The sequence below is a fragment of the Drosophila serrata genome, unplaced genomic scaffold (assembly GCF_035046125.1).
Source record: "Drosophila serrata isolate PLE 108 unplaced genomic scaffold, ASM3504612v1 contig_240, whole genome shotgun sequence".
In the NCBI taxonomy this organism is placed as follows: Eukaryota; Metazoa; Arthropoda; class Insecta; order Diptera; family Drosophilidae; genus Drosophila; species Drosophila serrata.
The window spans coordinates 6,732,631-6,754,144 of NW_028257138.1; the positions used below are offsets into that span (position 1 = coordinate 6,732,631).

At 44.2% G+C, this 21,514-nt stretch overlaps 6 protein-coding genes across 12 annotated transcripts; 3 read left to right on the forward strand and 3 right to left on the reverse strand.

Moving 5' to 3' along the window:
- Positions 1 to 142: 142 nt before the first annotated feature.
- On the forward strand, positions 143 to 1,532 carry mRpL28 (mitochondrial ribosomal protein L28). The gene is made up of 3 exons (XM_020950367.2): positions 143 to 352; positions 469 to 1,292; positions 1,398 to 1,532. The coding sequence occupies exons 1-3, from the start codon at positions 332 to 334 to the stop codon at positions 1,459 to 1,461; spliced, it is 909 nt and encodes a 302-aa protein (XP_020806026.1). The 5' UTR covers positions 143 to 331; the 3' UTR covers positions 1,462 to 1,532.
- Positions 1,533 to 1,567: 35 nt separating this feature from the next.
- Positions 1,568 to 3,329, reverse strand: Gmd (GDP-mannose 4,6 dehydratase). Its single transcript, XM_020950363.2, has 3 exons — positions 3,056 to 3,329; positions 2,490 to 2,925; positions 1,568 to 2,434 (listed from the first exon to the last, which is right to left on the reverse strand). Exons 1-3 carry the CDS (start codon positions 3,206 to 3,208, stop codon positions 1,854 to 1,856), a joined length of 1,170 nt encoding a protein of 389 aa, XP_020806022.1. The 5' UTR covers positions 3,209 to 3,329; the 3' UTR covers positions 1,568 to 1,853.
- A 12-nt stretch (positions 3,330 to 3,341) lies between these two features.
- Positions 3,342 to 4,855, forward strand: LOC110182353 (mannose-P-dolichol utilization defect 1 protein homolog). The gene is made up of 2 exons (XM_020950393.2): positions 3,342 to 3,993; positions 4,050 to 4,855. The coding sequence occupies exons 1-2, from the start codon at positions 3,906 to 3,908 to the stop codon at positions 4,727 to 4,729; spliced, it is 768 nt and encodes a 255-aa protein (XP_020806052.2). The 5' UTR covers positions 3,342 to 3,905; the 3' UTR covers positions 4,730 to 4,855.
- On the reverse strand, positions 4,785 to 5,847 carry LOC110182354 (inosine triphosphate pyrophosphatase). The gene is made up of 3 exons (XM_020950394.2): positions 5,430 to 5,847; positions 5,058 to 5,367; positions 4,785 to 4,989 (listed from the first exon to the last, which is right to left on the reverse strand). Exons 1-3 carry the CDS (start codon positions 5,551 to 5,553, stop codon positions 4,848 to 4,850), a joined length of 576 nt encoding a protein of 191 aa, XP_020806053.1. The 5' UTR covers positions 5,554 to 5,847; the 3' UTR covers positions 4,785 to 4,847.
- A 1-nt stretch (position 5,848) lies between these two features.
- On the reverse strand, positions 5,849 to 7,708 carry LOC110182359 (UBX domain-containing protein 7). The gene has a single exon (XM_020950399.2). The coding sequence runs from the start codon at positions 7,539 to 7,541 to the stop codon at positions 6,054 to 6,056; it is 1,488 nt and encodes a 495-aa protein (XP_020806058.1). The 5' UTR covers positions 7,542 to 7,708; the 3' UTR covers positions 5,849 to 6,053.
- A 270-nt stretch (positions 7,709 to 7,978) lies between these two features.
- LOC110182310 (bridge-like lipid transfer protein family member 3B) lies at positions 7,979 to 21,027 on the forward strand. 7 transcript variants are annotated; one of them, XM_020950326.2, is made up of 18 exons: positions 7,979 to 8,518; positions 10,814 to 11,015; positions 11,334 to 11,972; positions 12,033 to 12,747; positions 13,147 to 13,176; positions 13,290 to 13,382; positions 13,643 to 14,736; positions 14,804 to 14,963; positions 15,571 to 15,712; positions 15,768 to 16,322; positions 16,831 to 16,945; positions 17,521 to 17,541; positions 18,445 to 18,587; positions 18,662 to 18,785; positions 18,850 to 18,997; positions 19,051 to 19,225; positions 19,286 to 19,403; positions 19,723 to 21,027. In XM_020950326.2, exons 1-18 carry the CDS (start codon positions 8,475 to 8,477, stop codon positions 19,771 to 19,773), a joined length of 4,569 nt encoding a protein of 1,522 aa, XP_020805985.2. In that variant the 5' UTR covers positions 7,979 to 8,474; the 3' UTR covers positions 19,774 to 21,027. The 7 variants fall into 7 exon arrangements, with proteins under 7 accessions (XP_020805985.2, XP_020805989.2, XP_020805987.2 ...); XM_020950330.2 differs by having other exon boundaries at positions 14,804 to 14,885; XM_020950328.2 differs by lacking the exon at positions 17,521 to 17,541.
- The last annotated feature ends 487 nt before the right edge of the window (positions 21,028 to 21,514 follow it).

The window sequence follows — 21,514 nt, forward strand, 5'->3', positions numbered from 1 at the left end:
TTACTCAAAATACCAAACTTTAGAATTGGGACAAATTCAAAATTTTTACAATACAATTATTTGTTCTTTTCTATAAGTTCGTTTAAATAAACTGGAAATGAAAAAAAATTCGGCTCTTAGCTATTTCCATCTTTAAAAAAGGGGGCAACTCTACTTATTTGCCATTCACAAGCGATCAGCTGTTTCTTCCAAACGGGAAGAAGAAGGGAGAAGTACCAAGTTGTTGGCCTGGCCAAAATCAGGGAAAATATAGTTAAATAGCCTAATCTAGACTGCCAACCGTAATATTTAATAATTATAAACAATATACAAATAGTTGGTACCTCATAAAATGGCGCACGCCACTCCTCAGGTGAGTAGAATCTTAATGTACAAGGGCAACACGGAGCGCGCCGCGTTTCTGTGACGCAATAGCTACGTTAACTTTCGTAAACGAATGGATAACAAACTGTTGTGATCCTCTGGCAGGGCGTTAAGCTGTTGAACGGATGGAAGCGTCCGGGCCGTTTTGACAAGGGCTTGGGAGCCCAGCTGCCCGAGGCCTACAAGAAGTTCTGGCGCGAGTGGAAGCTGACAACCCCGGCCGCCGTGCACTACATCCCCAAGGATCATCAATGGGAGCGCGATCCTGTGACGCATGCTATCAAGCCGGTGCAAAACATCCCGTTGCCCCTAATCGACACGCCGGAATCCCATCAGGGCATCTGGGGTGGCGAGGCTGTGATCAAGGGTTTTCAGAAGCGAGAGCAAACGAAGCGCCGTGTCCCGCACTTCTGGGTGCCCAATCTTCGCCGTTCGGTAGTACACAGCCATGTGTTGGACTCCTACATGTCCGTGGTGGTGACGGAGCGCACGCTGGAACAGATTCACGAGTGCCACGGCTTTGATCACTATCTCCTTAAGAATAGGGCCTGCGATCTCCGGTCCGCCTTGGCCTTGAAACTCAAGCGGGAAGTGCTGAAAGCTTTGCAGAATGGTGTTCCAGCTCTCGATGCTGAACCCGACCGCCAGCAGGAGGTACTTAAGGAGTACTCGCGCTATCTGGAGACGTACACGCCGGAGGAAATTGATTGGTACGGACACACCTACATAGAGGCCATTCGAAAGCTGCAGAAGCAGCTGCGCGACGCCGAAGAGGTGAAGCCCCACAAGGTTGAGTTCCGCAGCAAGCTGATCGAGCAGCTTCGCCAAGCGGGCATAAGCGAGGCAGGAAAGCTGGAGAAGTCTGGAGATGCGCTGGCGGAATCATCGACGGAGCACAAGGACTCGGACATCGAGGCGCTGACTAAGCTGTAAGTAAAGCCGTCTTTAATTTCCATATTGTATTCGCTTTTGCTTAGATTTTTTTATATTAGTTAAGGCGCTTAACTTAATCAATTTTTATATATATTTTACAGGGAGTCCTCGCCCTCTTCCAATTGGTTATCCAAGATTAATCCTTTTGGCAAGAAGGAGACCTAAGCCAGCCAGTCGTCCTTGTTTGTTTTTGATTTATGTGTTTAGCCTCGAAAGAATAAACATAATTTCGGAAACATCTTTCGTTCTTATTACATGGCCTCGCATTTAGTTTTGTTAAAAGATAAAACATATTTATTGCAAATATTCGTTAGATTGATAAAATGTATAAAAAACATATAGAATCACACATAAACAAAACGTACGCGACAAAAAGTAGAAAAAGGAATGGTTGTAAATCCCCAAGAGAATACCAAAATACATACACGGATGTGGACAAATCGAAGAATACAGTGATCACTATTCACGCTTACGACTAAATGTACTAAATAGCTTAGCAAGCGGTTGGAGAGAGCTTTGTGCCATGTTTAAATGTCCCCAGTTTGGGCTTCCAGGCCCTATGCAATGGGGTTTTTCTTCATCAACTCTATATCGGCCTTCATCATGTCACTGACCAGCTCCAGGAAGCTCACTTTTGGCGTCCAGTTGAGCTCTCTTTTGGCCTTGGAGGCGTCGCCCAACAGAAGATCCACCTCTGTGGGCCGGAAATACTTTGGATTGATGCGTACGCGTACCACACCCGTGTCGCTCTCTACGCCCACCTCGTCTACACCCTTGCCTTGCCATGTAATCTCCCGTCCGATGTGCTTGAATGCCGCTTCCACAAATTCACGCACACTGTGAGTCTCGCCCGTGGCTATGACGTAGTCTGACGGCGAGTCCCTCTGCAGCATCATCCACATGGCTTCCACATAATCGCTGGCATGTCCCCAATCACGCTTCGAGTCCAGATTGCCTAGCTCAAAGTACTCCATCTGCTTCAACAGAATCTTGGCCACACTTCTGGTGATTTTCCTTGTCACAAAATTCTCTCCACGTCGCGGACTCTCGTGGTTAAAGAGGATGCCATTGCAGGCGTACATGTTGTAGGCCTCCCGGTAATTAATGACTATCCAGAAGCCGTACATCTTGGCGCAAGCTAAAGAAAATAAGTGATTAATGAGAAGAACTACTGTGAGTTTAACGTGGCTTACCATATGGCGATCTTGGATAGAATGGTGTCTGTTCGTTCTGTGGGGTTTCCACCACCTTGCCATATAGTTCCGAAGTGGAAGCTTGATAGAACCGTACACTCTTTTCTATGCCACACGTACGGATGGCGTCCAGGATGCGCAGAGTTCCTACTGCATCCACCTCGGCAGTATACTCGCTGAGGTCAAAGGAGACCTTCACGTGGGACTGTGCCGCCAGATTGTAGATCTCTGTGGGCTTCACCATGTTGATTATTTTCACCAGGCTGCTGCTGTCAGTCATGTCGCCGTAGTGGAGCTTCATCCTTCCGCCCTTGTGCGCCTTGGGATCTGCGTACAGATGCTCGATGCGTGTGGTGTTGAACGTGCTGGCCCGCCTGATAATGCCATGCACTTCGTAGTCCTTCTTGAGAAGGAACTCGGCCAGATAGGAACCATCCTGTAGAACGGAGTGGTAAAATAAAGCTTTATCGGTTTTACCACGTAAGCACGGAGTTGATGGATGGATGTCCCGTCCAGCACACCTTTAATAAACACTGTGACTAATGCCTTTACACTCGTTTACACACCTGGCCCGTTATGCCGGTTATCAGCGCCACTTTATCACGGGGCATACCAGCGTCTCCGGCACAGTCTGTAGTCCCATTCTGATCCCTGCTCCCATTGCTGCTGCTGTCGGTGCGCGGCTTCTTGGATTCGGTGGCCCCCTCGGAGGTCGACATCTTGATTGGGCGAGTGTGGGAGCAATACTAATCCTAATTTCCCGGTTTTCACGGTGACTTTGGTGGAGGAGGAGGAGAGTAAACAATTTAGTTTTGCCAGCGTGTTGCCACTCTTGCAAAAAGTGGCCACTCCGTGTGAGGAACAGTGGAGCGAGCAGAAAGAAAGTGGTGACCAAATGGAAATAACTTACGATTTGGTGGAATAATACATGAACTATAAATATATGTTTTATTTTTCTAAGAATATACGTGTATATTATAAAACTTTAAATGTATAGAGGTTTTCGATTGATTAAGAAAATATATTTTCTACTCCCCATACATTCCAGTTTGTGAAACTCTTCGTACCACTGTGTAACAGTGTTGCAAAGCGTGAAAAACCACGTAGCGATTTTAACCTTATAGGCGAAATCGGCCGAAAGAAAGAAGATAAAACCACCTCAAGTCTTATCGCCCGATTTCCACTCCCTCACCCGATTTGCTACTGGGTTGCAGCAGTGTCTTCTTCGGCTTCAGCATTACGTGTACGAGTACAGAGAGGCTTTCCATTTCATTATACGGTCGGCTGTCCAGCAGCAATCAACAGTGATAACACCGGCGGGGCAAAGACCGGATACTACACATTGGGAACCTGAGGGCACTATTTAATTAAGTACAACCGCCGTGATAAATAATAGCCAATTGTCCCCAGCACAAAATGACGGATCTTATCAGGAAGGGAGCTCTGTTCCTAATGAGCGAGAAGTGCTATGATACCTACTTCCTGGAGCACAACTTCTTAGACAGTGAGTAGTGGCAATCCAAATTGGCCAATTAATAATCCATTTTATTTCATTTGCAGTTCCCTGCTTTAAGGCTCTGCTGAGCAAGGGCTTGGGCCTGGCCATTATTGCCGGTTCAGTGCTGGTAAAGGTGCCCCAGGTGCTAAAGATCCTCAATAGCAAGTCCGGCGAGGGCATTAACATAGTTGGCGTGGTGTTGGACCTGCTGGCCATTTCCTTCCACCTTTCGTACAACTTTATGCATGGCTATCCGTTCAGTGCCTGGGGCGACAGCACCTTTCTGGCCATCCAAACCGTGGCGATTGCCGTCCTTGTCCTCTACTTTAATGGTCGCAAGCTGCAGTCTGGCTTGTTCCTCGTAGGCTATATAATACTGATGTACGTCCTCAACTCTGGACTAACGCCGATGTCGGCACTGTTCACCATCCAGAGCTGCAACATTCCCATCCTGCTGGTGGGCAAGCTGTCGCAGGCGTTCACCAACTTCAAGGCTGGATCCACGGGCCAGTTATCTGCCGCCACAGTGATCATGATGTTTGCCGGGTCGGTGGCCCGCATCTTTACCTCCATCCAGGAAACTGGCGACACAATGATCATCGTCACATTCGTCGCCTCCACTTTCGCCAACGCTGTCATCTTGGGCCAACTGATCTATTACTGGGATAAGCCCCCAACTGGCGCTGTCAAGGGTGGCAAGGACGGAAAGGCAAAGAAGCCCAAGAGCAAGAAGGATGATTAGGCTGGAGAGCTAGCAGACGAAACAGAAAGAGACTTGAACTCGAAACGAAAAAAACTTAGGTTGCAAATATTTCTCGACATTGTAGAACAAAAATATGCAAGTTTAAATAAATAGAGTCCTAGTTTATTTGCTTGTCCTGCTTCTCGAAATGTTGCTGCAGCAGGGCCAGGGCGCGGTACCGATGCGATATGGTATTCTTCTCGGCCTTGGGCAGTTCAGCGTAGGTCTTGTCGTAGCCCTTTGGTTGGAACACGGGATCCCTGTAGTTACAGTCATAAAGTGAATAAATATACGACTTTTTATCAGGTTAATTACGCAAGTGACTTACCAACCAAAGTCCCGGGGACCGCGCGGCTCAACGATGACACCGTCGGTGATGCCCTTGAAAATCAAAGGCTCAGCGCCAATGCCCTCGCAATAGCCAAAGGTGCAGATAGCCTGGGCAGACTTGTCCTCCCAGCCGTGGAGCAGGCGATGTAAGCCCTCAGGCTGCAGTTTTTCTAGGAACCACTTAATATACGGACCCGGCAACCCTTCTAGAGAGTTGAAACACAAGCTGGTGTCCTCCACAAGCACGGGACCGTTTACCTGGCGCGCTGCCTCCTTGCATTTCTTGATGGCAATCTCATCAATGTCCCCTTAAAGATATGTAATTATTAAGCTATAAACTTTATTAAAAGGATTCTGCAGTAATATTTACCTTGCAGCTCGGGCAGGTCGATCTTCTGGGACACAATTGGCCGTGGAAAACTAGGACCCAAGATAGCCAGCAGCTCCTCCAGTTTCTTGGCGTTGCCAGTCACAAAGGTAATTGGTTTTGACATTTTTCACCTGATTTCTTTATCAAATTTACACAATTCAATTCAAAACAATTAAAGTAAATAGAGAGAGCAAGCCACTCATGTGGAGCATGCGGGTGCAATCAGCTGTTTCTGTTTTGGCGCCAAAGCTTAATCAGGGTTGTTCTACACTCAAAAGTTAATTTGAATTTTGGTAACAGTCCCATAACAGCCCATAAATTGACACTATTATTATTATTATTTTTTAAAATTAAAATGTCATTAATTACAGTTTAAATTGGTAAGCAGTACCAGCATATCAGCAACATACAAATATAAATATTTTTATTATTTTTATTCAATATGTATTCACTTAAATTTAAAGACAGCGTGTTAATTTTTATGATTTTTTGTATCTTTTTTTGTTTTTTGTATGGGGCGGGATGTTGCTTGGATTGACAAATACGAAAGACGAACTTGCAATAAATATGTACGCAAACTTGTGTTTCTCAAGTGAGACCATTTAGGCCTGGATGTGGTGTCTCCTAGTCATCCAGTGTGAGATGCAGATTAGCCGACGGATGCAGGCCGAGTTCTTTGAGCGTTGAGCCGTTGTGCTCTGCCTCTAGGGATTTGCGAGGGAAGGCGCAGATGAGCTTGTAGCCTTCGTGGGGGATGTGCTTGTGCGTTTGGCGGATGTACAGGCGCAGCGTTGACAGTTTCGTGTCCGAGGGCCAGCGCAGCTGGACCATTTCTTCGGTTCCGGAGACATTGAGCAGGCGCAGCTTGAGGGCAGTCAGCTCATCCTTGGCTTCGCCCAACTGGTTTTCATACGAGGAGGCCACAACGCCCTTAAGCTCCTCGTCGTCGAACTCCTCAAGGCTCTCGTTGTCGCTGCCTCCTTCGGTATTGTTATCATCGGTCTTGGAGCCGCCACCGTTCTCATTCATGGAATTCTTGATAGCCAGCTCCAGTTGCTCCTCCTCGGTGAGCTCCAGCACCTTGGCTCGCTTCTTGGGCGTTCCCCTCGAGCTGGCTGTTGAGGAGCACGAGGCCTCCGGATCACCTTCGTCATCATCATCGTCGACGTTTACGGCTGAACGCTTCGAGGTGCTGGGCGCATCCTCGGCGATAAAATCACGATGTTCCTTCAGGAACTGTCTCAAATCGGGCAGGACATTCTCCTGCTTTGGTTCTGGACTGCGCCAGACTTCCTCACCCGTTCGGGGATCGATCACGCACAGATACGGCAGAGTGGCGCAATGGTAGAAGGCCACGAAACGCCGGCCTTCTGACGTGTCGTTGTCAACTTGCCAGAAGGTAAACTGTCGTCGCACCAGCTTCTTAAGCTCCTTGTCCGACCACACGTCGCGATTCATGGTCTGCGACTGGAAGTTATCGCCCTGCACGTTCACTAGCAGCCAGCGCTGCCGCTTCGTGGCAAACTCCCTGGCCGCCGTCAGCGTTCCGGAGTAGAGAATATCTGTGGGCGGGCGGAACAGGTCTCCGAGGCGGGATGTGCTAGTGGCTGTGGCCGCCGTCGAGCGACTGCTGAGCGCTATGGCCTGGCCAGCCACCACCATCTGAGCAGAGCGTTCCCGCCGACGTCGATGAGCGCTTGGATCCGCATAAACGCCGGTGGCCTGCAATTGCTCTTCCATTAGGGCTCCCTCCCTGGCGAAATCGCGCAGGGGACACACTTTAACACGCTGCGTGACCCGAGACAGGCGGCTGCTGCTTCCGGACGCGAAGAAGTTGTCGTCCTCTGGCAGAATCAGTTGCTCACGAACCGGAGCGATGGGAGCACGCACTTCATCGTCGTCGTCTAGCAGCGGAAGCGATGCTGCTGTGGTGGCCGCTGCCGAAGATGTAGAGGCCGCTGCTGCAGCGCCTCCCTGTTCGAAGAAGAGCGCCACAGCAGCGGCGACATCGTTGGCACAGGCCCCCAAATAATGCTTGGCCTCCTCTGCGGTGCAAGCGGTAACTTCGACCACCTGCTCAATTAGCGCGTCCGGCGCCTCGCTACTGGACATGGCTCTGCGGTCGCGGAGTACGAGTTCGCTTCCTTGGGCGCACAAAAACGTTAAATAAATTGGGGAAACGAAAAACGAGTACGAAATCAAAACGAGCTATTTTCCAGGGACAGATAAAATGCGTCCGCACAGCTGTGAGAAAATCAGTGTTCGTAAGCTGGCGCCAGGACAGTGCTGGAAAATGCTGTTTGTCAGTGCCGGCATGTTTGTTAATATGTATGATGTAAAAATACCAAATATCCCTCTTATCATATTCATAAACATTTTTAATAAATTCTATTATATCAAATAATAGTTTGATATATTTTTTATATTAAATACGTCAAAATAACATGATGTTTCTAATTTACTAACATTCTTTTTAAATTATTACCATTAAATTTGTATTTTTGGTATATGTTTTTGTAATCACCATAAATGCGCCAGAAAAGTTTGACATTCCACTGGCACCGACGCACAACACTGCACACAATACCAGTCACTGCGCAACACTGGCCAGCAGCACCAGCAGAATTCGTCTTTATATACGCGAAAAATTAAGATAAGATTCGCAATTGCCGCGGAGTTGTCCCCCAAAAAACATGACTAATACCCCAGCGGACTGGTGAATCGAAAAATCTGCCTTCCTGCTGTGACCAAGAATATGTGAACCGCCGCGTACCGGGACCAACAAAGCCAGTTTTCCCAATCAGAACCGAGTGCGCCAGGTGCATCAGAGGCGAGAAGAGAGAGAAAAAATTAAATAAAAGTGATTCCCAGTGATTTGAAATCGGATCTACGGATCCCCAGTGCCATTTGCTGCCTCCCGCCCGAGTGCCTACTCAAGCTGTCCGCGTTATGCTGCGCGGATCAAGTTGAACTCTCCGTTGTTCCAACTCCGCGGCCCCCGTTTGTTGTTTATTTGTTTGTTGTTAATGCTGCTGACGTCGCAAGATGGTCTCGCTGATAAAGAACCAATTGCTCAAACATTTGTCCATGTAAGTGTGATGGGGTTAGTTGGGATTTAATCTGTGTCAGTGGGAAATGTAATTACGAAACTCAATTAGGTGCACTTGGGTGGGCCAGTGGCCCCATGACCAGCTTGCGAGTGTTGGTGGAGCCCTTGGAGCGCGAATTGATTTTTCCCAGCTTTCAGTATTGTTGCTTGCCTCTCTCGGGCCGTGTCTGTGTGTGCGTGTGTTTTTCACAGCTTCCCTGTCGCCCCCTTCTTGTCTTTTCACCCCCCTCCGTCACCTGTCCTGACCCCCGCTTTTATGCCTTCTTTATCGCTTATCGCTTCCGCTGCCCCGTTGCTAATTTGCTAGCCTCCGCTGGCCCCGGCCGGGGATTTCCCCTCCCTCGCCGAGTAACAAGTGGATTGCCAATTTTCTGCTCTCCACGCACTTTCAATTTTCTCATCATCCGTAAATGTTTATTATTTTTCTTTTAACGTTGGCTCCGTCTCCTTGGAATTGAATACACATCCATGCCCTCATGCCTTCCCTCACCTCTGCCGCCAGCGGCATTTGCATGTGAAATTCAATTTTCCTTCTCTTCCTTGGCTCAATATGGTTTATTTGATGGCTGGGTTACTCGATAACCTTGTCCGGAACAGGGGGGCTTTGACGACTCCGCCACCGCGGTAGTAAACACATATTTATGAAGAAGGTAAAAAAAAATCAAATGCTTATTTTCGTATTCTTATAATTATAAACAATGCAGGCCCCGAGGGAGGTTCTTCGATTGCTTTACCAAGATATTACACAGGAATAAGTTTTGGGAAATAATGAAAACTAGCTTTAAATATAGATTTCGATCTGAAAAAATTGTAATTATATTATTTTCACTTTATGCTGGCTTAAAATGCCATTTTATTATCATATACAATTTTTTTTTAAATTAATTTCTTATGTAAAACAAATGCCTTACTCTTAATTTTATAACCTTAAAGGCTGAAGGAGTCGTTTCCGACCCCATAAATCATATATATTCCTGATCAGCATCAACTGCTGAATCGGTCGAAATTTTTTTTTTAATTTTTGCAAAAAAAGAAAAGGGGTTACATCGTTAAAATTGTCTAAAATCGACAAAAATTTTAATTTTTTAACATTTTAAATTGAGTATGCAATTTTGTTGTCCTAGTAAAAACAAGCATAGGAAAGGTTTCCGATTTGAAATTACTTCATTTTTGGCTGAGTTCTGCGTTTTTTGAAATTTGATTTATAGACCAAATTGTCACTTAAAATATAGATAAATATTGACTCAAAGAATGGTGTTTTAAGTTAAGTCAGAAGCTTGCAAAACATTAATGGAATCTTTCCGATATATTCTTGATCAGCAGAGGTATCAGATCAGAACAGTTATAGCTTTTGCCATAAAATAAAAACAACTTTTAGTTAGATTCAAGTTTGTTTCCAAGTGCACTTTGGTGAAAACATTAATTAGCTTTCAAGTGGGAATAATGTCGCAAAGCTACCGTTTTCATACCCCATAACGTGTCCGATTCCGAGTAATTCTTTTTATATATATCTGTCCCCATACACGAACTTTAATATGTCAAGTCCTGGCCTGCCACCTGCTTAAACAAAGGCCATATTTACCCGTATACACAGCGGCATTGTCTTGGCCCCTTTGTGGATACCTTTTGTGCGTTATTGCCACCGCGTACTCTGTCCTTGCCCTCCACTGCCACCTGCCAATGCCCTTCCACGCAATTAGGCTGCAAACAAGCCAAGTTTATAAAATAACATGGCCGAGGAGAGAGAGCGAGAGTGAAAATGCAAAGCAAACTTGTTGCCCAAGTTGTGGGATGGCGAAAAGTTAAAGAAAATCTCTTTACTGCACCCGCCCGGCGGGGCTGTTATCATTTTTCTCTTGGCCAAAGAAGTTGGAAAGTTACCCGACCTGATCGGCATTTCTTATTGCCAGGGGATTTCAGAGATGGCCAAGAAAAAGTTCTTAAGTAGCAAGTTGAGCTGGAATTCTACTACCACCGTAAACCTTCTCTTCCCCGACTCTATAACCGAACCAATTCGATTTCAATTATACTCAGAGCCATTAGAGGGAAATGGGTCAATTGGTGGCAACCATCTGGCGCCGACAGTTCACGAGTTCGCCCCTTGGTTTATATCTCTACTCCTCTCCGGGTTCCGCAACATAACAACCAGTCCCCTTTTTGTTTTTTCCCTACTTTGCAAATGCAATGTGACATGTGCGACGAGGCTGATTTAATTGGCGAGACAAGCAGACGACGACAACTCACGTTCCCTCCTTTTTTTTCTCTCTCCACGTAGCTACACGAAGAACCTATCCTCGGATAAAATCAACCTGAGCACCTTCCGCGGCGAGGGAGAGCTCTCAAACCTGGAGCTGGACGAGCGGGTGCTCACCGAGCTACTGGAACTGCCTAGCTGGCTGCGACTCACCTCTGCCTGGTGCAATCATGTCTCCTTCCGGATTAGCTGGACCAAGCTCAAGAGCGTGCCCATAACGCTGGTGAGTAGCAATCCCAGGGATTAAGGGAAATAGTAAAAAGGACGAGCAACTCAGGAAATTGCACTCCAATTAGTACAGAGTGCAGTTGTATCCCTCTTTAATCTGTCCTCTTTTCAGTGAAGGGGTTTTTATGGCAGAAGTACATTAAATGTTGCAATGGGAAGGCTTTAAAGCAAAATATATATCCTAAGTGTAGTAGAACATGTATAATTTTGAGATCAATTTAAAAAGTTTAAGGATCCAAAATATATATAGAATATAACGCATGTCTTTGCTCATTTATCTTAATCATTACTAATTCCGCAATCATTCCCACAGACCCTAGATGAGGTGCGCATCACCATCGAGACCTGCAATCCAACGACACGCGATGCAGGTGGAGGTGGAGGAGGAGGAGGATCCGGTCCCGGAGGAGCAGGATCTCCCACCGCTGCGGCCGCTGCTCTGCCACAAGTGCCTCAGGGTAAATACAGCTTCATACACAAGGTGGTCGATGGCATCACGATTGTGGTCAACACGGTGAACGTGAACTTTGTCAGCGCGGCCTTTACTGCCTCCGTGCAGATGTCCCGCATTCGGGTTGAATCAAAGACACCAAAGTGGGCCAATGCTGATCTACGGATGACGCGTCTCAAAGATGCCCAGAAGGGGATTATTCTTATTTTTAAGGAGCTCTCCTGGCAAACAGTACGCATTGAGGCCAGTTCCACACAGGACAAGTCACTGACGCCGCTGCGGTTACTCACCAATCACGCAAGATGCCGGATTACGATCCGAAAGAGATTGTCTGACTGTTCGCTGCTCGCTTCCCGCCTGGTCCTCATCTTGGACGATCTGCTGTGGGTGCTCACGGACTCGCAGCTGAAGGCGGCTCTGCATTTTGTGGACTCTCTGTCGGGTTTGATCAAGGCGGCCACACATGCCACACAGAAGTCGAAAGCGGCTCGCAAAATGCAGGTGAGTAGCGTTGGACAATCACTTCCCTATATAGACCACTGATCCTGATCTTAATTATAGACACTGCCGGAGTACAAGGCTCAGGTGGAGCAGCAGCAGAACCGTCTGTCCGAATCCGCTCACACGACCAATGCCCAACGCATGTTCAACGCCTTCGATGTCCGCGAGACGTCGTATCATTTCTTTAGCCAGCGCATTGATCTCCATTTGTGTGACGACGAGGGTGATGGTCGTTCCAGTTATCCAGAGTTGGACAAGGGCGGTGCCTTGCAGGTCTCGGTCACCGCCTTTCAGGTGGACTACTATCCCTATCATCTGGCCAAATCGGATCGCTCGCATTGGGCCAAGTACAAGGAGGCCTCGGTGGCTCCGGCGCTGTGGCTCAAGGAATCGCTCAATGCCTTCCGTGAGGCTGTGCTTAACTTAAGCCAGCCGAATCGACCGGCGATGCATGCGCCGCTGGAACGGAGCACTCCCGCCTCACCAGTCATGCTGAATCCCAGCATGCTAAGCTCACAGCACGGAGCGGGTAGCTTTTCCAATGGAAGCAGCACGCCCACGGCAGCTGGACTTGCTGGAGGATCGGGTGCTTCTGGTATAGGTTCTGGTAGTGGCTCCGCCAATAGCCAGTTATCGCAGGCAGCCCAGCAAAGAAGCACGCTGGAGAATCTGGCTAAATTAATGAGCTCATGCGTGATTCTAAGGATTGAGGACTTTACCCTGTACCGGGTGACAACTTCTGGAAAGAAAGCGATGCCCAAGGAATTTGTTTCGGGTATGCTAATGATATAATTGTTTAAGAAAGCCGATAAACAAGCCACCTAACAAGCCACGCCTACATAACTGCCAGAGAAACACAAGAACACACTCTTCATAAGAGTTCCACTTTATGTCAACTGATATATCAGATGAGTTTGTCTATATTAGTCAAGAATATTTACTGAAAATGTGTATGACAATGGTATTGAATTTTAACATTAAGACATATGATATATTGACAACTCATTTGAGAGATAAGTTGATCAAAGTGAAACTCAAGCATCTTTAACTATTTTAACATTTTGGCATCTCTTTTTCTCTCGTTGCTTTTTATCTGATTAATTTCATTCCATCCATGAAACCATGTATATCGCTTTTCTTGTTGTGTATTGTTGTTAACGTTGCTATTATGTAGCGCAACATAAAAGGAAGAGCAAATCCTCAGGTGAATATGTCACAAAGGATCCTAACTCCGCTGATATCATTGTGCCTTCGTTTAATTTTTCCATAGATTCTATCTCTAGTTCAGGTTTAATTAGTTTTATTACGTTTTTGCAGGTGACAAGGATAGGTATTCGTTTCCCGCCGAGATGCCCATTATCCATGCGGAATATACCTACTTCTACTACCCCGGCGACTTTGTCTTTCCATGTGAGTTTGGGGGAATTTAGAAATAAGTACGATTACCCTTTCAGGGAATTATAATTTTAGTCAGAAGCTTGAAGCACCGTAAAGAAGTCATTTCTGACCCTATAAACCATATATATTCTTGATCAGAATTTGATTTATGATAAATTTCGGAATTTATCCTATAATTTAATTGGAATATGCAAGGGCAAATAAACTTCGGCTTCCTGAAGTTAGTTACCTTTCTTGTTATTTACTGAATTTTTCTGTTTTCCCCCAAATAGTACCCCCATCGAAGGTCTTCGTGCATGTAAATCCTATTCAAATGCACTTCGATCTCAGCTCCATTCTGTGGCTCAACTCCTTTGGTCTCAATTTACATGAAAGCCTGCTACGCACCAGTGTGGGATCCCAGAGTACCTTGCATCATACTCCACAACATCCTCTTCAGCAGGAGCAGCGCAGTGCACGCGGCTCGATTGCCTCCAATGGCTCCATTGGCACACAGATGGCCGCTGTGAATGTGGATCAGGAGCCGAATCTGATGTACATGGATGTCAAGGTGGAAGCGATTATGCCGCGTGTCGTAATGGAAGCAGCTGTGGATTCGCCTAGCCAAAAGGATCGACCAAAGACAATGCAGATACAGGTTTCGCGCTTTGCGCTGACCAATATCCGTGAAATGGGCAGCTCGAGGGCGGATCTGGCCCAAGCCCTGCACTCACTGCAGGAGGGATCCTTGGTCTTTGGCTCTGGCTTTCCCTCCGTTGAGGGTGATATGTGCATTGTCACGGATCGCATCCTTTCGCACGTGGCTGCCTCGGATGTGAGCATGATGTCGCCCGGCGACAATCAGCAACTGCCCCGTTCCGCCTCCACGCAGTACCTGTCCCGTTATGTCATGTGGCTGGAGCCTCGGGATGTATGGTGCATCAAACTGGACCCGGTGTGGGTGGATTTCCTGGGCGCCCGCTCGCTCGGTCCCAACAAATCCATTCCGTTCGTGGACGCGGTGCCCATCACCCTGTGGCTGCACTCCGGCTCCGCCCAAGCACAACTGGATGTGGGAAAGGGCGGAACGGCGGCGGCCAGTATGGAGAGCATGGGTCTGCCACCGCTGCCTACGTTGCCGCCCCTTCAGGCCTGCAATCCCTTCTTGATGAGTGATGAGGACGTCCGTCTAGCCGGCAGTGCTGCATCATCACCGCCTGCTCCTGCCCCGGATCGCACAGCCGATGTGCACGCCATTGCCCACATTTCGAATTTGGTGAGCCTCCAGATCGATCACTACCAGCTGCTGTTTCTGCTGCGCATGGCGGAGGAGCTTAATGAGATGTCCACCTTCCTGAACCTGGATGCTGAGCGAATCTTGCATAAGGTAGGAGTTATCTTTTCTTGGCACTACATAAAGCTAATTCATCTAATACAAATATTCTAATTCCCAGCAAAATGAACAAAAATCAATAATATTTGGGTGCGTTGTGCCGCAGATCGAGGTGACGCTCGTGATGCCATCGCCAACACCTGGTAAGGAATCAAGTGGTGGTGATGCTGAAAGTGTCGTACCCGACTCAGCTAGTTTGGGTGACGATTTACACATGAATAGTAAGAATTTATATATCTTTTGTTGTCTCTCTTCAACTCTCTTTAGTTTTATAGCTTAAGTAACTAACCTCGAACGTCCAGTGAGCTCTACATGAAATACGACTCTAGTTAATGTCTTAACCCACACTAGTAGTTCTCACCGATTTCGTGTTGTTCCTAGACCTAACCCTAAGATAATAAGCTCCATCACTTTGTTCACCAAACTAACCCAGGAGCTAGTTAAACATTTGCTGCTGTAATTCTCGCTTTCAAGTCGAACTAGAACATTAACTTTAAGAATTCTGTTATGCGTTTAGGCTGGGCACCTAGGACCTTTACACACACTTGTCCTTATTATTATTAGGAGCTGTTGAACTGAAGTCAAGAGAAAAATTGGTACAAAGGCCAGTAAACATATAACACACTATCGTCTGCTATTTTTATTCTTTCCCTTGACTTCAGGGACAACATCACTCCTTTTCAATATGTATATCTCGCATGTTTATTTTGTACTCTAAATTACTAACCCAAGAAGAGCCATTTTATAGACTAATCAATATTGTAAAACGATACGTAAACCCTTTCCCAAAAACATTTCTAATTAATACCGATCATAAATCGTAACCAGGCGGCAACATAACCTGGCCAACACCACCGCCACTGGATCAGCTGAAGAGCAATACCTTCGGCAGCGTGGAGACGCCTTCCCCAGTGACCAATGAGCCGCCCTTCGACAGCGGCATACACATATCCAATCCCAATACGCATGGGTGAGATCAGTTCAAACTTACAATAAGCTTTGAGCTAAAGTTTCCTCTCCTGCAGCTACAATGTTCAGATACAAAGCACACCCACACTGGCCTCTTCCACGCCTAGCCAGGGATCGCGCCCGGACACGGGCATCTCTACACAATCGCAGTCCCAGTCTATCTCTTCGGCCTCGAAGAGCGGCAAGAGTGGCGGTAGTCGATCTGGTGGCGGCGATACCGTACCCAGTTTGACAAAGGAGATCAACTCCGGACTGATGTCCATGAAGAAGGGCTTCTCCAGTTTCATGACTTCCATTGACTCGGCCATTAAGTCAGGCACACCGAACGACGATGCCAGTGATACGTTCTCCATACAGAGCGACATTAGCTCCGACTCGGAGAACTATGCAGCGGTGATGGGCGACGACAAGACCATGGATTGCATGGATGTGATGTTCCGCCTGAATCCCTTCACCAACGACAACAACATGAAGGCCTCGCCGGTGGAGGTGGCCAGTGAGGTGTATGAGGAGCAGCCGAGCAGCTACAAGACGAACATGTCCTCGCCATCGGAACCCTCCGAGGGCAGCACCTGGCGGCGACGGGATCTGGTGTCCATGGCCACTTTTAGGTTAATTTTCTTGATAGTTATACCATTGCAGGGTATTGTAATTTTAGTTAAAAGCTTGCTAAATTAGGAAGGAGTTATTTCCGACCCTATAAATCATATATTTTCTTGATTAGCATCAACAGATGAATCGATCTAGCATTGTTCGGTAGAAAAAAAAAGATAAGGGATTGCATCGTTAAAATTTTCAAAAATTGACAAAAATGTTAATTTTTTAACATATTAATTTGAGTATGTAAATTTAATAACCTAGTAAAAACTAACATAGGAGTGCTTTCCGAATTGAAATTAATACATGTTTAACTGTGATATGAATTTTTTATGATTTGTTTTGTCGAAAAATTATCATACTAAAATATATCGATTCAGAGAATCCGAATATTTTGTAGCTTAGTTATGATCAATTTCCGATCTGATTCTAACATTCAATTAGAAACGGCAAGGGTAAATTGTTGGTTTCCTTTATTTTTTTAACGTATTTCTTACTAATTTCTTGTTTAAATATTTGCAGGTTAACCACCGTTGAGCTGATACGCCAACAGGAGGGTCCCAAATCCTCGGTTCGCCTGCAGGTGGCTGCCGTTTCCTGTGACGAGTGCGGAGCCATTCCTTGGGATGAGTTACAGGTATACTTCTTGCCATATTTAAAATATTACCTTTTTTCAGTTTTTTGTGTATTTTCTCCATTTGTTTTTGTGTTTAATTTGTAAATATATGAAAAATATATATTTTTTCAGTTTCTTCTCAAAGATTTTGCTCAATTAAATGTTTTGCGCTTTCGAACTTTCTCAACATTCTGCATGTTTCAATATCTTTTATCCAAAGATCTTTTAATATAAACACTTTGAAAGTTTCATTAGGGTTCTCCTATTATTTACATGTTTATTTTGAAAGCAAGTGAGCTCTTCCTGTAAGATAACTTCTCATATAATCATTTTCTCATTATATTTTCTCTCTTTCTCTCTTATAAAAACAAATATTAAATATATACTCAAAATCGATCTCAATGTGTGCTAATCTAATACAAAAATTAAAAAACAAAAATTATAATCAACATGAAATTCGAAAAACACACTTGTAAATTGATCTATGACAATCCTTACATGACACGATTTTCAACAATCACCAAAACCTACAAACCAACAACTACAACAACTACAACAACAACAACTACAACAACAACACTCCAAACCAAAAATAGATCGCGCATCAAGCAAACAAGGTATCAAAAATATACAACAATTGAAATTCCTTACTTAATTAAATGCCTACGATTTTGTATTTATAATTTATCCGCTTTGTACATATACTATCCAGAGTTTAAGCTAACCGAATTATTATTTATCTATTTATTATAATTAATTAATGGTTTTTTGGTGCGTTTATTATATATATTTTATCATTTGATATTGTAGTTGACTTTTGGCCTGTTTGCAATCGCATTTTTGGGCGTTCTTGGCCATTAGTTGAGTAGTTGATAGCTTGCCGGAGGAAATAACGTTGCTCAACGCGAATGAAAATGGATTTCTCTCAAACGAATAATGGTTTTTTGAGCATGAAACGCGCGTTAGAACGACGATTGATCCAGAATGATCCTCACACAAAAAGTACATGCTTAGATCCCTACAAATTCCATTTGATTTTATGATTTCCTTGCTGGTATTGCTTTGTTGATGATGACTTATGATTTGCAACAAAATTGGTTCATTCAGAGACATAGAAGTCTAGGCAAAGTACAGTAGAACAACACTAACAAGAACAAAGGCCACCACAAAGCACTAACTACTAACTACTGACTTGGGACAACCACAAGAGTAACTAACTACTAACAACTGTGCCATCGTAAAAACTAACAAAACTAAGTACCTAAATACACACACATGGCTGCTTAAAGAAAATAACATTCCACCACAGACAAAATAAAAATAAAGATGCGTAAAGCCACATCAATACACCACACACAATCTAACTCACACACTCTACTCATACCCACATTGCATGGGTGTGCTTTCAGCTTTGCATGTTGTTCCTCTAGCTGTTTCCAAACGTAGTCTATCATCAAGATTTCAGCCTTTATGGGACCTTATACTATACTGATTTTAACTCTCTAACCCCTAAACCTCAGACCAAGTTCGGAGCGCGTTGCAAGGCCTGGAATCTGGCGCCGTACAATCCAGAGGCTCCACCCTGCATCCGTCTGCGCATGGAGGAGACATTGGACATGCCCAAGGAAATTGAGGGCCTCATTGATCGCAAGCGCATCCAAAGGTGAGAGAGATTAAACCTGCTGCTATATAACATAAAACATGAAATATAATTCAATTTTTAAATTCAAATTCCAGCTGGATTACTCACCATGCCGAGATCCGAGTGAAAGATATCAATATGGACCTGTCAATGAGCACTGTAATTGGTCTGGGGGATCTGGCCGAGGATGAAGTCATCTCACCCCCAATGCCAATCACTGTAAGTGTAATGTTTCTCTTACAAGAGACCACATTTATTATAAATTATACCTACTTGTCTTTAGGTAAATGTGGAAAACGTTCGCATCAATTTACTGGAAGATCGTCCGCCCGTTAATATTACCTCACCGGGTCCCGTGCCCATTAATCTGTGCATTGGCCGCATGCGCCTCGAACGAGATAAGACCGGAGTGCTCAATATCCAGCCCATAGGTGAGACACAAAAATTTATAAGTAATGTTTATATAAAGATTGTTTTTTGGCAGATACAAACATGAGTACCGCCCAGCATCAGGCTTTGGGTAGTGCCTTATTTGGAGCACCGCGTGAACGGGACCGGGAGCTGCTATCCATGCAGCTGGTGATGCAACAAATGAAGCTGGACAATGACCAGTTGCGCAGGCAGTTGGTTGACTCAAAAGTGAACACGGATAACTATAGGTAATAGCAAAAAGCATAAGCTTATATAAATATTAATTTTATAAACTATGAATCCGATAGGCAAAGGACCAAACAGGAGACGGATGTTCTGCGTTCATATTTAAAGGCTGCCCAGGATGACATTAGCATTTTGTTGGAGGAGAAGAAGGCTCTACTGGACACCATACGTTCGTTGCAGGTAAATTAAGCGTAGGATATATCAGAGCTTCTTTCTCACTGTTCTCACTGTCTCTAACTTTGTTGGATGTATTGTTCACCTTTTTGAAACACCTTCTTCCTGTTTGTTGCGTTGTGTTGTGTGCGTAAAGTTGAGACACATTAAGCTTAAGAACACCACAAATAATAATAATAATGCAAGGATCGAAGGTCAGTTAATGCCCAAGCACGCCTTGAGCCTTGCCTTGCTAGCATGCCAAACTTTTCACACGCTTTCTGCTTGTCTTTTTACTTTAGTCCAATTTGTACTAGATTTTGCTAAATATCTTGTTTCCTTATAGGTACAACTGACCTCATCGAATATGAACAGAAAGAGTGATGGCAACAGGTAGCACAACTGCATGGACTGCATACAATGCTGCGGCGAGAACAACAATGCCTAGCCTTAAGTCAGTCAGCCAACGTATGCCGATAGTCAGTCGTGATAGGGAAACCTCTATATCTATATTAAAATGCCCATGACGTCCTCAACATCATCGCCATTCGATTTTGAGTTTGAGTTTAGCAGAAGACTGAGCCGTACCGAACACGGACACTTTTCACGTTGCCGTTCGTCATACTTACTTATACTTAAACTTATACTTACACTTATACAAAGAGCTATACGTATATATATACACGCGGAGAGCTAAATCTTTAACTATAACTATATGAAAATATTGTTTTTATCGGTATTAAGCTTGCAATCGTTCCAAAGAATGTCTTTTTTATTTGATTTTGATAACTTTTGGAAAGTTTTTTATGTTGATCTTTTTCGAAAGCAAACTTTTAACCAAAAAACACCATTGTTAATTATTTTACAAGATGATAATCAAAGCGAGAGAGCTGGAACTATGTACAGACAGCGTTAATGTGTCATTGATATTACGCCTACTCATATACATATACATATATTGTGTATATTATTCCACTAATTCCATGGATAATTGGATATATAGAACCTATTGTTGTGATTCATGATCATATCAAAACTGAATTCTAGTAACTGTGTGTATATGCATTGCTGTTGTTGTTGTTGTATTCGTGTGCTAGCAAAAGATATATTTGGCCAAATTTATTATATAATCGGAACTTAAAAGTATTCTCTAACAAAATTCGTATTCGCATTCGCATCCACATTCACATTCCAATCGATCATCGTTTGCTCCTCAACTACCAACTACTAATCAAAACTAAATACTAATTACACAATTACCGTAATCAAAAGCGTGTTATAGACGACATCCTATAAGCTATATATGTCTGCTTATACTATATATAAACTTAAATTAAATCAAATGCTGTACCATGTTGAATTAAAATCAAAAAATAAACTCAAGTCAGTAGCGCTATGCGTATACAAATTTTAAATAAAAAGTCTTCATATATATATATATATATATATATTTCGAATTGTAAATGAACAAATGTTTGTATTTGTATTATAAAAGTTTAACAAGAAAATGAAAACAAAAACCAAACTAATCCTAAACGATTATTGATTGTTATACACATTATACGAAAGTTTTCATCTGTAGCTAGGCGAAATGAAACTAAAGAAATTGAAGTCATATTAAATATTGCAAATATATTCAAATGTAAATGTTGCTGGTGTCGTTTATTTATTTGGTTTTGGAAACTAAATGATTGAAAAAGAGATAGTAGAAGAAGGAAGGTAATTTCGGGAAGACGAGTTTTGTGAACTGTGCCGAGTTTGGAATTGCATCAGGGACCGAAAATATAATATAAGCAGTAAGTAACTCTTAACACTAAGTAACTATGACCAGTAATTAACTATGATCTATGACCAGTAAGCATGTATGATTAGTTACTAACTTGGAACACTAATAAACAATGACTTGCAACTTTGTAACACAACACATTTCTGAGACGTGGCCGGCAGAAGTCACTTGGTTCCAAGGATGTTAGAACCAGTTGGGAATCATATGATATGATGATATGATAACTATGAACACTAAGTATCTATGAGCATTAAGTAACTCCGAACACTAAGTATCTATGACCAGTAATTAACTCTGAACAGTAAGTTTCTATGAACAGAAAGCAACTATAATCAGTAAATATCTATGACCA

Bases quoted from the DNA above. Each gene is read 5' to 3' on its own strand.
- mRpL28 (XM_020950367.2), top strand. From the start codon at position 332: ATGGCGCACGCCACTCCTCAG. The intron at 353-468 runs GTGAGTAGAATC...ATCCTCTGGCAG, and splicing joins TGGCGCACGCCACTCCTCAG to GGCGTTAAGCTGTTGAACGG. The intron at 1,293-1,397 runs GTAAGTAAAGCC...TATATTTTACAG, and splicing joins ATCGAGGCGCTGACTAAGCT to GGAGTCCTCGCCCTCTTCCA.
- LOC110182353 (XM_020950393.2), top strand. From the start codon at position 3,906: ATGACGGATCTTATCAGGAAGGGAGCTCTGTTCCTAATGAGCGAGAAG. The intron at 3,994-4,049 runs GTGAGTAGTGGC...TTTCATTTGCAG, and splicing joins GGAGCACAACTTCTTAGACA to TTCCCTGCTTTAAGGCTCTG.
- LOC110182310 (XM_020950326.2), top strand. From the start codon at position 8,475: ATGGTCTCGCTGATAAAGAACCAATTGCTCAAACATTTGTCCAT. The intron at 16,323-16,830 runs GTTAATTTTCTT...AAATATTTGCAG, and splicing joins GTGTCCATGGCCACTTTTAG to GTTAACCACCGTTGAGCTGA. The intron at 19,404-19,722 runs GTAAATTAAGCG...GTTTCCTTATAG, and splicing joins ACACCATACGTTCGTTGCAG to GTACAACTGACCTCATCGAA.
- LOC110182354 (XM_020950394.2), bottom strand. From the start codon at position 5,553: ATGTCAAAACCAATTACCTTTGTGACTGGCAACGCCAAGAAACTGGAG. The intron at 5,368-5,429 runs GTAAATATTACT...CATATCTTTAAG, and splicing joins CGACCTGCCCGAGCTGCAAG to GGGACATTGATGAGATTGCC. The intron at 4,990-5,057 runs GTAAGTCACTTG...CTGTAACTACAG, and splicing joins GGTCCCCGGGACTTTGGTTG to GGATCCCGTGTTCCAACCAA.
- LOC110182359 (XM_020950399.2), bottom strand. From the start codon at position 7,541: ATGTCCAGTAGCGAGGCGCCGGACGCGCTAATTGAGCAGGTGGTCGAA.
- Gmd (XM_020950363.2), bottom strand. From the start codon at position 3,208: ATGTCGACCTCCGAGGGGGCCACCGAATCCAAGAAGCCGCGCACCGAC. The intron at 2,926-3,055 runs GTGTGTAAACGA...TCCGTTCTACAG, and splicing joins TAACCGGCATAACGGGCCAG to GATGGTTCCTATCTGGCCGA. The intron at 2,435-2,489 runs GTAAGCCACGTT...TATTTTCTTTAG, and splicing joins CTATCCAAGATCGCCATATG to CTTGCGCCAAGATGTACGGC.